Raw genomic sequence first — 15,345 nt, forward strand, 5'->3', positions numbered from 1 at the left:
GCTCTTAACACATTTTGTCCAGGCACGTGGACTGGGTGTTTAAAATGAATTAACTAATGGTGAATTCACTGCAGGCAAAGAATTCCTCCCTTTGTTATCCTGCAGGGCTCGCTTTCTTTCTTAAAGCTGGGGTGCCTTCCTGCCCCTCCACATCCTCCTCTCCAGCACATCACAATCAAGCAGTCCTCATGCCTCCCAGAAGTTCATTTCCCATACTGCCCTGCCATGCAAACTACACTTCCCATAACACTCTGCCAGGCATACTGCTTTCCCCATAATGCTCCACCCCCAACACTGCATTTCTGATCAGGCCCAGAGACTACACCTCCCACAATGCCTTGCGATGTAAAACGCTGTTGCATGGCAAAGGAGACTACACTTCCCATAGTTCTCTGCAACACAGACTGCCCGTCAGAGTTTGCTCTGCAGTAAAGAGTGCGTGTTCTTTATGCCTTGCAGTGGAGACTACATTTCCCACAGTGCATCTGTGATGGAAACACAAAAGGCAACTGAGATGCAGGTTCTGCTACCCCGGTGCATCAGAGAAGCATCTCTGGTTGGCTGGGGCTGCTCCCCAATTACCCCTTGGTGCTTGGGCACAGGGCCCTCTCCAGTATGAATCCAGGTAAGTGCTGGGAAGGGGATTGATGGTAGGTGCAATGAGTAGACAGCTCAGGGAAGGCAGCCAAGGAACCTTGATGTAGGTCAATACAGCAGCTGAGCATTTTGAAGCCTGACCCCTAAGAAGCTGCTTCGAGAGCAAGATGCCCTGTTTGGTGCTGGACCGCAGGACCCCTGTATTTGCCAGCTGAAATCATTCAAAAATCAGTCAGCCCCCCAAAATCACGAGACTGCTTTCAAATAATGAGGCTTTAAATAATAAACACAGAATTATTATTATTATTAATTTTGTTATTTATTATTAATAATTATTATTTTATTACAGTTTATTATTTGCCTTCTGGGTTCTGAGACTCTAGAACCAAGTTTTCAAGCTTTTCTCTTTAACCTTGGGGGCTAGAAATGTATTTTTTTAAAAGAAAAAAATTAAAGCTGAGATTCTTCCATAATCATCTGACTCTGGGTGCTGGGGCTTTGAGGAAAACACTAAACATCATGAGACTGGCGATAAAAAACAGATGTTGGCGTCACTGGAACAGTCGCCCAGCTTCTTAGCTGAGCCAAGATTTTGCAAAGTGACTTAATGATTTTCAGTGTCCATCTTAACGGGGCCGGATTTTTAAAAAGTGCTGAGAACTTATCCTCCGAAAAATCAGGGCTTCTTTATGGTGTGTTGGGTTAAACATCCAGAATTCAGCAGCTGCTTTGGAAAATCTTGGCCCTGTAGCTCCTTTGACGTTAGTGGAGCAGGATCTGGTTCCACAGACTCCGAGTCCAAACCCAGAACTGGGAAAGGGAGGGAGCGGAAGAGCCCAGAAAGTAGACCTTCCCCCACAGCTCACACTCCTCAGCTGGCATTGTGAGAGCTGCTTTCCTGTTTCAAATTTAGCTATCAGTTTTCTACAGCCTCCCATCACCGTAGTGTCTGATCATCTTCCACTTAAAATTCCACGCAGGAGCAAAGTCTCTAGTGGACTCCGTAGACTCTCTGGCACCTTCTCAGGGGCAGAACTATGCTTGGGGATAGGAGTGAAACTCATTTTAGAACATAAGAATATAAGAAGGGCCATACTGGGACAGACCAAAGCTCCATCCAACTCAGTATCCTGCCTTCTGACAGTGGCCAATGCCAGGTGCTTCAGAGGGAATGAACAGAACAGGTAATCATCAAGTGATCCATCCCTATCACCCATTCCCAGCTTCTGGCAAACAGAGGCTAGGGATACCATCCCTGCTCATCCTGACTAATAGGCATTTGATGGACCTATCCCCCATGAATTTACCTACTTCTTTTTTTAACCCTGTTATAATCTTGGCCATCACAATATCCTCTGGCAAGGAGTTCCACAAGTTGACTGTGTGTTGTGTGAAGAAATACTTCCTTTTATTTGAAACCACTTTATAGCATACTGAGGACCACACCACTAAAGCTGGCTAGAGAACAGAATTTTGGTTCTGTGAAATTTTGAGTGTTCAGGAAACGTTTTGGCCAAAATTGGGACAAAAAACCAAAACCGTGCAAATTGTGGAACTGAAGTCCTGCAATATTTTGCTTCCGAAACATTGAAATGTTTCTGCAGGGAGAATGGTGTTTCTTAAATATGCTCCTCTGCTCCGGGGCAGGCTGCCTTCGAACAAGGACCCGAGAAACCTGCCTGATTTTGGTTGAAAGTTTCAATAGAATCGGGACATTGCCGCAGAACATTTCAATTCTGTCAAAATATTTCCCCTTGAGAAAACAGTTCCAGTGGAAAATTTTCTGCCAGCTCTAGCCCGTGACCCAGTACTTTGGGTATAATGATGATGAACCCCCAAATGTTCCTTACATTTTGCATCTCTATGGTAGGACTAGTTTGCTGGCATTGTTCTTAGAGGTGACCCAATAGCAAGTGTGAAAAATCGGGACAGGGTGGGGGGGGGGTAGTAAGCGCCTATGTAAGACACAGTCCTGAATATTGGGACTGTCCCTATAAAATCAGGACAGGTGGTCACCCTAATCGTTTTCCTTTTCCTGGAACCTTACTGCTATTGATTTACTTAGTAATAGTGAGGATAATTAATCATTGGAGCAATTTGCCAAGGATCGCAGTGGATTCTCTGTCTCTGGCAATTTTTAAATCAAGTTTGGATGCTTTTCTAAAAGATGCGCTCTAGTGCAAACAGAAATTATTCTGGGGAAGTTCCCTGGCCTGGGTTCTCTGGCCAGGAGGTCAGAATAGATTATCGCAATGGTTTCTTAAAGCCTTAGACTCTGCATTATTTGTATTACATAGGATCTAAAGGCAGCAGCTGAGATCTGGGCGCACTACAAACACACAGTGAGACTCAGTCCCTGCCCCAAAGACCTTACAGTCTAAATAGACATGGTAGGAAGGAGGAAAAAGGACTATTATTCCCATTTCACATATGGGAACTGAGGCTGGCATTTTCAAAGGTTACCTAAGGGAGTTATTCCTGAAATTCAATGAAAGTTGGATGTCTGTTTCACATAGGCGCCTTTAAACATCCAAGCCTAAGTGAATTGTCCAAGGTCATACAGGGAGTCTGTATCAGAGCTGGGGAATGAAACCAGGTGTCCTGTGGCCTTGCCCCTTTCCTTAACCTCAAGACCATCAGCCTTCCTCACACTGTGATCTTGTGTTGTCATTTACACCCTTGTAAAGTGTTTGAAATAAGCAACCCTTTCCAAAAAGATTTCAAGGTCAGAAGGATCATTCTGATCCTCTAGCCCAGTGGTTCTCAACCTTTCCGGGCTCAGGAGCCATTTGTTAATGTTTGTGGCCTGTTACGACCCAGTAAATAGTCTGGCAGTAGAGGCCCTGAGGTGGGTTCAGTTGGATCCTGCCCCCTGGGAAGGTTCGGTCCTGCCCAGTGCTCACCCCACAGTGGCAGCTCCTGCAGCTCCCATGCTTTGGGGCTGGCTAGGCTTGGGTCTCTGCTCCGGGCACTGTGACCTCTGGGATAGCAGCACTGCTCAGATTTGGCCCCGGCCCCTGACTGGACCCAATCTGTGTGAGCGGAGCTGTGCCCTGGCTCATGGGGTTGCAGGGCCACTCACTCAGGTTTGGCCTACCCAGGCTCCCATCGCCATGATGGCTGGGCCAAACTTGAGTGGCGCTGGGAGGTTGCAGTGCCTGGAGCGGGGAGGCGAGCCCAGCCGCCCCATGGGACAGGAGCCGCAGGAGCTGCCATGCGACCCTTTGAAACATTCTGGAACCTAGGCACCAACTTCTAGTTTTCCCCGGGGGTGCTCCACCCCCACTTTGCCCTGAGGCCCTTTCCCCAAAGGCCCCGCCCTCACCCCGCCTCTTCTGCCCCGCTCTGCCCCCCTCCCGAGGCCCCGCCCCCCCCTCCACCCCTTCCTCCCAAGCCGCACCCTCGCTCCACCTCTTCCTGCCCCAGCTCTGCCCCACTCCCCCGAGGCCCCGCCCTTGCTCTCCCTCTTTCTGCCCCCGCTGCACCCCTCCCAAGTCCCCCGCCTGCCCACTACTGGCTGCTCGCCACCCTCCGGCAAGCCTCCAAACAGCTGTTTTGTGGCTGTGTCTGCACCCACTTTTTTTTTTTGCTGCAGATGCTCCAGCCCCGGAGCACCCACAAAGTCGGCACCTACGTTCTGGAGACCCAATTTTGGGTCCCGACCCACGGGTGGAGAAATGCAGATCTAGTCCGACCGCCCGAATAGCACAGGCCGCTTCATTCCGCTCCATGATTCCTGTCGGGAGTCCAATAACTTGAGGTTGTGCCGAGATCCAAGTGTTCCTAGGGTTTTGGCCTCTGCTTCTCCACCTTATCGAGTTTCCCCAATCCCCGGTGCTGAGGTTTCCTTTCTTCCCAGCCCAGAGAACAACTCACCTTCAGATTCTCTCTTTTTATCCCAGCAGCTGATGGGCTCGAGCATGAGAATGAAGAGACGAATCCCTGGCAGGGAGGTCCGGAGCGTGCAGAACCATGCGGGGCATTCTCGGGAAGGTCCAAAGGGATTGCTTCTCAGCGGGGGAAAGCTGTGGAGAGTCGGCGCCCAGCGAAGCAAGAGGATAAACCCGCCTGCCATCAGAGAGCTCTCAAGGGACCCCAAGACGGCAACACGGTCACCGCCGAGAAACCCTATAAATGTAGCGTGTGCGGCAGAAGCTTCTCTCAGAGCTCCAACCTCCTGACTCACCAGAGGCTGCACACGGGTGAGAGACCCTATAAATGCACCAGCTGTGGGAAAAACTTCAACACCAGCTCGGCCCTCATTGTGCACCGCCGGACCCACACCGGGGAGAAATCCTACCGCTGTCCCGACTGCGGGCGGAGCTTCAGTGAGGGCTCGGTGCTGATCAAGCACTGGCGGACCCACACGGGTGAGAAGCCCTACAAGTGCGCCCACTGCGGGAAAGGCTTCAGCCAGAGCTCCAACCTGCACGCCCACCAGCGGGTCCACACCGGGGAGCGGCCCTACCACTGCACCGACTGCGGGAAACACTTCAGCACCAGCTCCAACCTCAGCGCCCACCAGCGGGTCCACACCGGGGAGCGGCCCTACAAATGCCCTGAGTGCGGGCGGAGCTTCAGCCAGCAGTCCAACCTGATCTCCCACCAGAGGACCCACCTGGAGGAGAAATCCCACCTGTGCCCCGACTGCGGAGAAGGCTTCGGCACCAGCGCCCAGCTCCTGACCCATCGGAGGAGCCACGCAGGCGACAGGCCTTATAAATGTCCCGACTGCGAGAAAAGCTTCCCCAGCCGCTCCGCCCTCATCACCCATCAGAGGACCCACACGGGAGAAAAACCCTACAAATGTCCCGATTGCCAGCGGGGCTTCACCCGGCGCTCGGACCTCAATAAGCACCGCCGGGTCCACACAGGGGAGAGACCCTTTAGGTGTGCCAGCTGTGGGAAAAGCTTCAGCCAGAGCTCCCACCTCATTACCCATAAGAGACTCCATGAGGATGCAAAGCCCTATAAAGGCAGCATGAGCACCACGCCGACGGTCCTCCAGGAAGAGGATCCCGGTAAAGATACTCAGAGCAGGGGAAGCGTCGGCCAGAGCTCGGCAGAGACCAGCGATGGGGAAGCCCACCTGGCGGGGAAGCCCCATCAATGCCCTGACTGCGGGGAAAGGTTTGATGCCAGCTCTGAGCTCAATGTGCATCGGCGAATGCACCGAGAGGAGAAATCTCGTCCGCGTGCTAACGCCGTGGAAAGGTTGAGTGGCTCCAATCACAATGCACGAGAAGGAGCTGACCAAGAGGAGGAAGCTGATCTGGGGAAAAGATTGAAGGCGAGCCCAGCACCCCCCAGTACACATCCCAAAACCCCACTGGAGGAGGCGTTCTCTCCATGTGTTAACACTGAGCAAAGTCCCCAACCCACCAGGTCCAATGTCAGTGCACGTCAGAGAGCCCACACAGAGGGGGAATCCTTCCCATGCGCTGGTATGGAGCAGAGCCCAGTGCCGGCTGCCCGCCAGGCAGAGCCAAGGGGCCGCAAGGCACGTTCTGATCTGAGCTTGGCCCCTTCGCGCTGTCCAGCGGTGAAGCCCTTCAGGTGCTCCGAATGCGGGAAGAGCTTCAGTCAGAGCTCCAACCTGATCAAACACCAGCGGACCCACACGGGGGAGCGGCCCTACACCTGCGCCGTCTGCAAGCGGAATTTCAACACCAGCTCGACGCTGATCGTGCACCGCCGGACCCACACCGGGGAAAAATCCTACCAGTGCCCTGACTGCGGGCGCAGCTTCCGGGACAGCTCAGTGCTGATCAAACACCAGAGGATCCACACGGGAGAGAAACCTTACAAATGCTCCCACTGCGGGAAAGGCTTTGCCCAGAGCTCCAACCTTCATGCCCACCAGAGGACCCACACTGGGGAGCGGCCCTACCACTGCCCTGACTGTGGGCGGGGCTTCAGCCAGCGCTCCAACCTCATCACCCACCAGAGGACCCACACGGAGGAGAAATCCTACCTCTGCCCTGACTGCGGGGTTGGCTTCGGTTCCCGCCCAGCCCTGGTGACCCATCAGAGGGCCCACGCGGAGGGCAGGCCCCACCAATGCTCCGACTGCCAGAGGAGCTTCGCCCGGCGCTCGGACCTCGTTAAGCACTGGCGGACCCACACGGGAGAGAGACCCTACCTGTGCCCCCAGTGCGGGAGAAGCTTCAGCCAGAGCTCCCACCTGGTGGTCCATCAGCGATCGCACCTGCCAGAGAAGCCTTACAAATGCACCGACTGTGGGAAAAGCTTCAGCACCAGTTCTCACCTTCTTGCCCACCAAGGGACCCACACGGCATAGCCACCTGGCACTGGTGCGGTCCTAGAAGTGTCAGGCTGGACAGGGCCTCGAGAGGGCATCCAGTCCAGTCCCACCAGCGGAGGCAGGACCAAATACACCTAGCCCATCCCTCACAGGTGTTTGTCCAACCTGGTCTTAAAAACCTCCAGTGGTGAGGGTCCCACAACCTCCATAGGTCGCCTGTTCCAGAGCCAAACTCCCCTTAAGTGTTAGAAAGTTTTTCCACATATCTGGGCTAAATCTTCCTTGCTCCAGATCAAGCCGATTACTTCCACTGTGACTAATAATACTGTTGCCTTCCTACACATCACTTTTCACCTGTAGAGCTCAAAGCACTTCCCAATTCCTAATCTCTATATCCTCACAGCACCCCGAGAGGTAGGGAAGCATTAGTCCCCCATCTGTAAAACGAGGGATAATGAGACGCAGAGAGGCTAAGTGGCTAACTCGAAGTCAGACAGGAAACCCGCAGCCCAGCAGGGAGATGAAACTGACTCACCCATGTCCTCAGCCAGAGCCTTTACCATTGGACCATCCTTGCCCTCAGGTAGCTGAAATCATAGGCGCCAACTTTCTAATGTGCCGGGGGGTACTCGCCCCTGCTCCGCCCCAGGCCCCACCCCAACTCCACCCTTTCCCCCAAGGCCCGACCCCCAACCCGCCTCTTCCGGCCCCCTCCCCTGAGCGTACCACGCCATCCTCCCCCTCCCCCCAGTGCACCCTGCCCTCGCTCCTCCCTTCCCCCGCCAGTGCTGGCATGCAATTAAGCTGTTGCATGCCAGCGAACAGCTGATCCACGGTGGGCTGGAGGCGCTGGGAGGGAGAGGGAGGTGCTGATCGGCAGGGCCCACCGGCGGCCAAGAGAAGCTGTGGGGAGGCAGAGGCATGGATGGGTGGCTGCTAGTGGGTGCTCAGCACCCACCATTTTTTTCCTGTGGGTGCTCCAGCCCTAGAGCACCCACGGAGTTGGCACCTATGGCTCAAATAAGGGAGGAAGTCGGCGCTGGGGGATAGCTGGGCTCAGGATACTCCCTGTGTGACCTTGAGCAAGGTACTTAGGGACCATCCACACTGCCGTTGTAAGTCCCAGCTTGAGTAGATGTACACACCCTCGCTTTGATCAAGCTAGCGTGCTCAAAGTAACAGCGATGCGGCCGCAGCATGGAGGACAATCCCATCCGAGACCCACGCTATGTACTCAGGTGGCTAGCCCGTCCTGCCCCCCACCCCATGGCAGCTACACTAGGAGTGGCGGAAGCTTCCTAAAAGTGGGGGGCCCACTGGCACCTGAACTGTGGCCGCACCTGCCTGTGCCACCCCTTCTCCCCAAGGCCCCGCCCTTGTGCCGCCCCTTCCCCTGAGATTCTGCCCCCACCTCACCTCTTCCCTCCATGACCCCGCCCCCTGCTCACTCCTCTCCGCCCTCTCCCCCTTGTCGTTTGCCCTTACAGCCAGTAAAAAGTGATGGGCCATGGCCCCCTGGTTCCCCCCCGTTCTGCTGCCCCGGAGCTAGCTAGTTTTTAGAATGCTAGCGCCATCAAAGGGAGCACATATCCATGCTGGAAATTGCAGGTCCAGCTTTAATGGAAACGCACCCTTAAGGCTAGATTTTTCAAAGTGCCTAAAGATTGAAATCAATGGGAGTTTAGTCCCTGTGCAGGTATGGTGCCTATGAATCCTAGAATATCAGGGTTGGAAGGGACCTCAGAAGGTCATCTAGTCCAACCCCCTGCTCAAAGCAGGACCAATCCCCAGCTAAATCATCCCAGCCAGGGCTTTGTCAAGCCTGACCTTAAAAACTTCTAAGGAAGGAGATTCTACCACCTCCCTAGGTAACGCATTCCAGTGTTTCACCACCCTCCTAGTGAAAAAGTTTTTCCTAATATCCAACCTAAACCTCCCCCACTGCAACTTGAGACCATTACTCCTTGTCCTGTCCCCTTCTACCACTGAGAACAGTCTAGATCCATCCTCTTTGGAACCCCCTTTCAGGTAGTTGAAAGCAGCTATCAAATCCCCCCTCATTCTTCTCTTCCGCAGACTAAACAATCCCAGTTCCCTCAGCCTCTCCTCATAACTCATGTGTTCCAGTCCCCTAATCATTTTTGTTGCCCTCCGCTGGACGTTTTCCAACTTTTCCACATCCTTCTTGTAGTGTGGGACCCAAAACTGGACACAGTACTCCAGATGAGGCCTCACCAATGTCGAATAGAGGGGAACGATCACGTCCCTCGATCTGCTTGCTATGCTCCTACTTAAACATCCCAAAATGCCATTGGTCTTCTTTGCAACAAGGGCACACTGTTGACTCATATCCAGCTTCTCGTCCCCTGTAACCCCTAAGTCCTTTTCTGCAGAACTGCTGCCAAGCCATTCGGTCCCTAGTCTGTAGCGGTGCATGGGATTCTTCTGTCCTAAGTGCAGGACTCTGTACTTGTCCTTGTTGAAACTCATCAGATTTCTTTTGGCCCAATCCTCTAATTTGTCTAGGGCCCTCTGTATCCTATCCCTACCTTCCAGCGTATCTACCTCTCCTCCCAGTTTAGTGTCATCTGCAAACTTGCTGAGGGTGCAATCCACACCATCCTCCAGATTATTAATGAAGATATTGAACAAAACCAGCCCGAGGACCGAACCTTGGGGAACTCCACTTGATACCAGCTGCCAACTAGACATGGAGCCATTGGTCACTACCCATTGAGCCCGAGGATCTAGCCAACTTTCTATCCACCTTATAGTCCATTCATCCAGCCCATACTTCTTTAACTTGCTGGCAAGAATACTGTGGGACACCGTGTCAAAAGCTTTGCTAAAGTCAAGGAACAACACGTCCACTGCTTTCCCCTCATCCACAGAGCCAGTTATCTTGTCATAGAAAGCAATGTGATTAGTCAGGCATGACTTGTCCTTGGTGAATCCATGCTGACTGTTCCTGATCACTTTCCTCTCCTCTAAGTGCTTCAGAATTGATTCCTTGAGGACCTGCTCCATGATTTTTCCAGGGACTAAGGTGAGGCTGACTGGCCTGTAGTTCCCAGGATCCTCCTTCTTCCCTTTTGTAAAGATGGGCACTACATTAGCCTTTTTCCAGTCGTCCGGGACTTCCCCCGATCGCCATGAGTTTTCAAAGATAATGGCCAATCGCTCTGCAATCACATCCGCCAACTCCTTTAGTGATCTCGGATGCAGCGGGTCCGGTTCGATGGACTTGTGCTCGTCCAGCTTTTCTAAATAGTCCCGAACCACCTCTTTCTCCACAGAGGGCTGGTCACCTCCTCCCCATGCTGTGCTGCCCGGTGCAGTAGTCTGGGAGCTGACCTTGTTCGTGAAGACAGAGGCAAAAAAAGCATTGAGTACATTAGCTTTTTCCACATCCTCTGTCACGAGGTTGCCTCCCTCGTTCAGTAAGGGGCCCACATTTTCCTTGACTTTCTTCTTGTTGCCAACATACCTGAAGAAACCCTTCTTGTTACTCTTAACATCTCTTGCTAGCCGCAACTCCAGGTGTTATTTGGCCTTCCTGATTTCACTCCTGCATGCCCGAGCAATATTTTTATACTCTTCCCTGGTCATGTGTCCAATCTTCCACTTCTTGTAAGCTTCTTTTTTGTGTTTAAGATCAGCAAGGATTTCACTGTTAAGCCAAGCTGGTCGCCTGCCATATTTACTATTCTTTCTACACATCGAGATGGTTTGTTCCTGCAACCTCAATAAGGATTCTTTAAAATTCAGCCAGCTCTCCTGGACTCCTTTCCCCCTCATGTTATTCTCCCAGGGGATCCTCCCCATCAGTTCCCTGAGGGAGTCAAAGTCTGCTTTTCTGAAGTCCAGGGTCCGTATTCTGCTGCTCTCCTTTCTTCCTTGTGTCAGGATCCTGAACTCGACCATCTCATGGTCACTGCCTCCCAGGTTCCCATCCACTTTTGCTTCCCCTACTTATTCTTCCCGGTTTGTGAGCAGCAGGCCAAGAAGAGCTTTGCCCTAGTTGGTTCCTCCAGCATTTGCACCAGGAAATTGTCCCCTACACTTTCCAAAAACTTCCTGGATTGTGTGTGCACCGTTGTATTGCTCTCCCAGCAGTTATCAGGGTGATTGAAGTCTCCCATGAGAACCAGGGCCTGCGATCTAGTAACTTCCATTACTAGAACATCCTGTTGAATGCCTCCCTGCATCTTTAGGTACCGAAACACCTTTGAAAATCTAGCCTCTTGTGCCTCAGTTCTCAATCTATACAATGGGGATAGGAGCACCCATCTTACATAGTGCATTAAATATTGCGAGGTCTTTGAATACTAGGTAAAGGGAGGCCTGATAAGTACCCTTAGAATACATTATTGTGGCATGAATGTAGAGACCTTTGTCATGCTTGAAATTGTGTTGACAGCTAGTCACTGATTGGCATTTTCTGAACAGAAAATATTTTGTTAAGGGTGGGACCCGGGGTGCTTGGGGCAGCCCTCACTGAAAATGCCAAGATCAGTTCAGGCTGCAAAAGGAGAGCAGATAACCACCAGTTCTGGGAGAAACACTCAAGTTAGACTCCCCAACCAGTCACAAACTGTGCTTCTGATCCCCCACATTGGTTCTCGAGAAACTAAAAAAGAAATCACATAGTCCCATTTATTGCATTCCAGTTCTCTGGCTTCCAATCAGCACCTAGGTCCAGTACAGTGAGAAGTTATTTAAAAACTCTCCTCACATATACAAAATGTTCTTCTCACCCCAAAGGGTCAGCCACATTGCCAGGTCAGTACTAGTTTGGATCTTACCCAAAATACCATGCTGCAAGCCAATCCTTTAGTGTCTAAAACTAAAGGTTTATTATAAGGAAAAAGAAAGAACAAGAAGAGAGTTGTTAAATGATAAAGCAATCAGATACATACAGAGATTTCAAAGTCCATATATCAGGGTCTTAGCAGTATTGGTGAGTTTGCTGGCTTGAAAGTCCCTCTGGAACACATCCACAGCTTGGATGGATCATTCAGTCCTTTGTTCAGTTTGTAGAAAAGTTACTCCAGAGGTAAGAAGCAGGAATGAAGACAAAATGGAGATGATGCAGCTTCCTTTTATATTCTTTTGCCACGTGGCTTGTACTTCCTGTGTCCCAGACACAAGCTTCACAGCACGTGGCATGGAAAAGCCATGGAGTTCTCTTCCATAGGCATGCCCCTACATGTCTTGCTGACTCATACAGTGTAACCCTTGGATTCTTTCAGTGGGTTCATTGTACAGTTGATGACCCTTGATGGCCATCAAACAGGCTAGGCAGTGCTGATGGCAGTCAGTCTGGGGGTGTCACCCAGAAACACAGCACAAGTTGGAAATACAGCTATACCCTACACATCTATAACTCACACTACAAAGGTGATACAAACATATAAAGAAGATGATCATACTTGGCAAATTCTAACATTTTCACAGATACCTCACATGGCATATCCGCTCAGATTCCTTGCAATTTTATAATATTGGCATCAACACTATCATATAAAGTGCCCCCCATATTCCATACAGCATCACAAATGGAAAATCTCGTTTCATCAAAACCAGAAAAATAGCATTCCTCTGGGAAACTGGACATTTCCCACTGGGAAATCCCCAAGCGGGGGAAAGCTAGTGGGAATCTACTTTCCAACTTGATTTCCAGCTGGAAAAAGTTGGGAAACAGTCAGAAAATGTGAGAAAATAGGATTCTCTTACTCTCCCCTTCTTTTTCTAATAGTCCCATGGGAAAGTGGAATTTTCCACTGGGAAAACTTCCCAAAGGACATATGCCCCTGAAAATTCCTCTGAGAACTCAATACAGGGGTAGCTGTGTGAATTCTATGGCCTATATAAAGCAGGAGATCAGACTAGATGATCAAATGGTCCCTTCTAGCCTTAAAATCTAGGAAACAAATTCCCATTTTCCAAACAGGTCTCGTAACTTCACCGCTAGCTAGGCCTGGCTAATGGATGTGGCCCTTTAGCCCAAGCGGGAGGTGCTTATGCTTTTGGATAGAGGTCAGGGGGTTCAGTCCTCACAGATGCTCAAATTCCCTACAGAGCTTTAAAAATTCCAATCTCTGTGTCCGCATGTACCATTGCTGCTCAGAAACCGAACTTGAGACTTCTGGAGCTAAAAGCAAGAATTGGTACGGCCTGATCTAAAGGAGAAAAGGGGGCTGCATTTGATAGTAAAGTTTTATTTATAAAAGTTTTAATAAACGATGAATAGCTGTTAGAAGCATGTAACAGACATGATTAGTATGTGCTATAGGTGCATCGATTGAAGGTTATAAGCATGTCCGTAGGAGTCAATATCAATGGTTATAAGCAATCTGTTGACCTGTCTAAATGGGGGGGGGGGTCGCATACTTCTTTGCTTCTGTAGGCTGAGTTTATTGCACATACCAGAGACCTCTTGCCTCCCTCCAGTTCACTCTCCTTTCCCCTCTATTTCAGCGACTCCCTGTAACTTTCCTCCCTTCCCCGGTTAGTCTTTGTTCTGTCCTGGAGATGAGTCATTTGGGGTAGCAACATGTTAAACTCCACTGGGAGAAGGAGCAGGGATGTTGTTATGCTGGAAGGTGTTGGGGGTGCCATCAACCTGTTGTTTGGTCTGTAGACATTTGCAGAGGTGGTTGAAGCTGTGGCTAGGTGAATCAGATGGAAGGGGCTCCCCGTGTCCCCTATTTTTCCCTTTCTTGTTTTCTGATTTTGTTCCCCCAAAATCAATAGGATTGTGACCACTGACATCTAGAACATTCCCATGTATGTTGGAATTGATCAGCTGCGGTGTTCAGACGTTACCACATTATGAAAGATAAACGGAGAAATGTAGTTGAGTGTCAGGCTTTTGAACGCCCAGCCAACGATTGAGTGACCATTTCTTGAAATGCTCTGTTAATCCTGTATTAATCTGTAATAAATGTCACCATGATAAAAAGTGTAACCAGGCAATCTCCATTTCCGCCAAGGCTACAGTGAACTCAAAACATCTATATCCCATCTAGCCAATAGAGGGGGACAGAGAGCCACTTTTTGTGAGCGAGGGGTACAATTCCATGAGAGCCAGTCTCAATTTCAAGGAATATTTCTTACTGTAACCCTTCTGCCAGGTGGAGTCAGCAGCAGCCACGACTGGGTTCTATACCTAGGGGTTCCTTTCCATCAATCCAACACAGAACCGGCTCGAGCCCCCACCCAGTAACCTGGGGCAATTACACACCACCCCTGGGCATTTCCAAGAAGCAGCACTTCCCCTCTTGCAAGCACAGAGTCTGAGCGTAGAAAAGAAACTTTTCATAAAAGGAGGGAAGTCACCCGGCATTAATTAGGGAAAACACCGCAAACAGGATTCATAAACATAAAACCGTAGGCAAAAGACATTGGGTAGTGTCCTTTTGCCTCAGGTTCTTAAATCCATCAACCAAAAGTTCCTTTAATGCGCCCCTCCCATCTCCTTCCACCACACCCCATTCATAGTTGTTGTCCTTAATCAGTGAAGATCCAAAGTTCAGAGGTCATCTTCAGGAGCTCTGGGGGGTGGTCTGCCAACCTGGGGCGGGGGGAGCACCTTGCTTTGAAATCTGATCTTTTGTGTGTTTTTACCGTATACTATACAGATTTCATGGGAGAGACCAGCGTTTCTCAAAGCCTTCAGAGCTGGGTGGGCAGAGAGTGGCAGCTGCTGACCAAGGGCCCATCTCTGCGGGCAGCCATGCAGAAGTGAGGGTGGCTATACCACACCCACTCCACTACAATAACCTTGTGACCCCCCCACAGCCCTTTTTTGGGTCAGGACCACCACAATTACAACACCATGACATTTCACGTTTAAATGGTTGAAATCGTGACGTTTACTATTTTTAAAATCCTATGGCCATGAAATTGATCAAAATGGATCATGAATTTGGTAGGGCCCTAGTTATCAATGATTTTAGCTCTGTTGGTGTGTAACGACTCCCCATTGAATATTACTCAGCTTTGTTATTACATAGTAGAGAAAGGAAAGGGCAAATGATGTCTCTTACCTGACCTTTTATTCCAGTGGGCTTTGGCTTAGCACCCATGTCCCCTGCGTAGTGAGTGCCATTTAGTTGAGGGTGAGGCCTTCAATCAGGGTATGCCAAGCACAGTTCTGCTGCCCTTGATTCACACAACAGGAAGAACAACCCTTTCGTGCCCCTGCCCCCAGTAAGAAAGTGACTTGTGATCCAACACCAGCCAAAAGTGATCATTTGGGCAAAGCAGTACCATCATGCCGAGCACCTAGGCAGGGTGGGTGTGCCCATGCAAACAAGGTCGGCTCCTGAAGTCCTCTTCCCCAGCTCAGCACTAGATGTCAGGGGAGAGCTCATTTCAGGCCCTGCTTAGATTACCAGTAATTATTCACAAATGGCTGGATTTGCAAAATTGCTCAGCACCCAACTTCTTCCATTTAGGCACCTAATAGGAAGTGCGAA

At 50.5% G+C, this 15,345-nt stretch overlaps 1 protein-coding gene across 3 annotated transcripts; it reads left to right on the forward strand.

Annotated features, from left to right (window-relative positions):
• Window positions 1–466: 466 nt before the first annotated feature.
• Window positions 467–13,918, forward strand: LOC140898391 (uncharacterized). Of its 3 annotated transcripts, none has more exons than XM_073312177.1 (2): window positions 467–625; window positions 4,500–13,918. In XM_073312177.1, the coding sequence occupies exons 1-2, from the start codon at window positions 616–618 to the stop codon at window positions 6,896–6,898; spliced, it is 2,409 nt and encodes an 802-aa protein (XP_073168278.1). In that variant the 5' UTR covers window positions 467–615; the 3' UTR covers window positions 6,899–13,918. The 3 variants fall into 3 exon arrangements, with proteins under 3 accessions (XP_073168278.1, XP_073168279.1, XP_073168277.1); XM_073312178.1 differs by having other exon boundaries at window positions 4,503–13,918; XM_073312176.1 differs by lacking the exon at window positions 467–625 and adding an exon at window positions 1,327–1,781 and having other exon boundaries at window positions 4,503–13,918.
• The last annotated feature ends 1,427 nt before the right edge of the window (window positions 13,919–15,345 follow it).

This window comes from Lepidochelys kempii, chromosome 14, assembly GCF_965140265.1.
Source record: "Lepidochelys kempii isolate rLepKem1 chromosome 14, rLepKem1.hap2, whole genome shotgun sequence".
NCBI classification, from domain to species: domain Eukaryota; kingdom Metazoa; phylum Chordata; order Testudines; family Cheloniidae; genus Lepidochelys; species Lepidochelys kempii.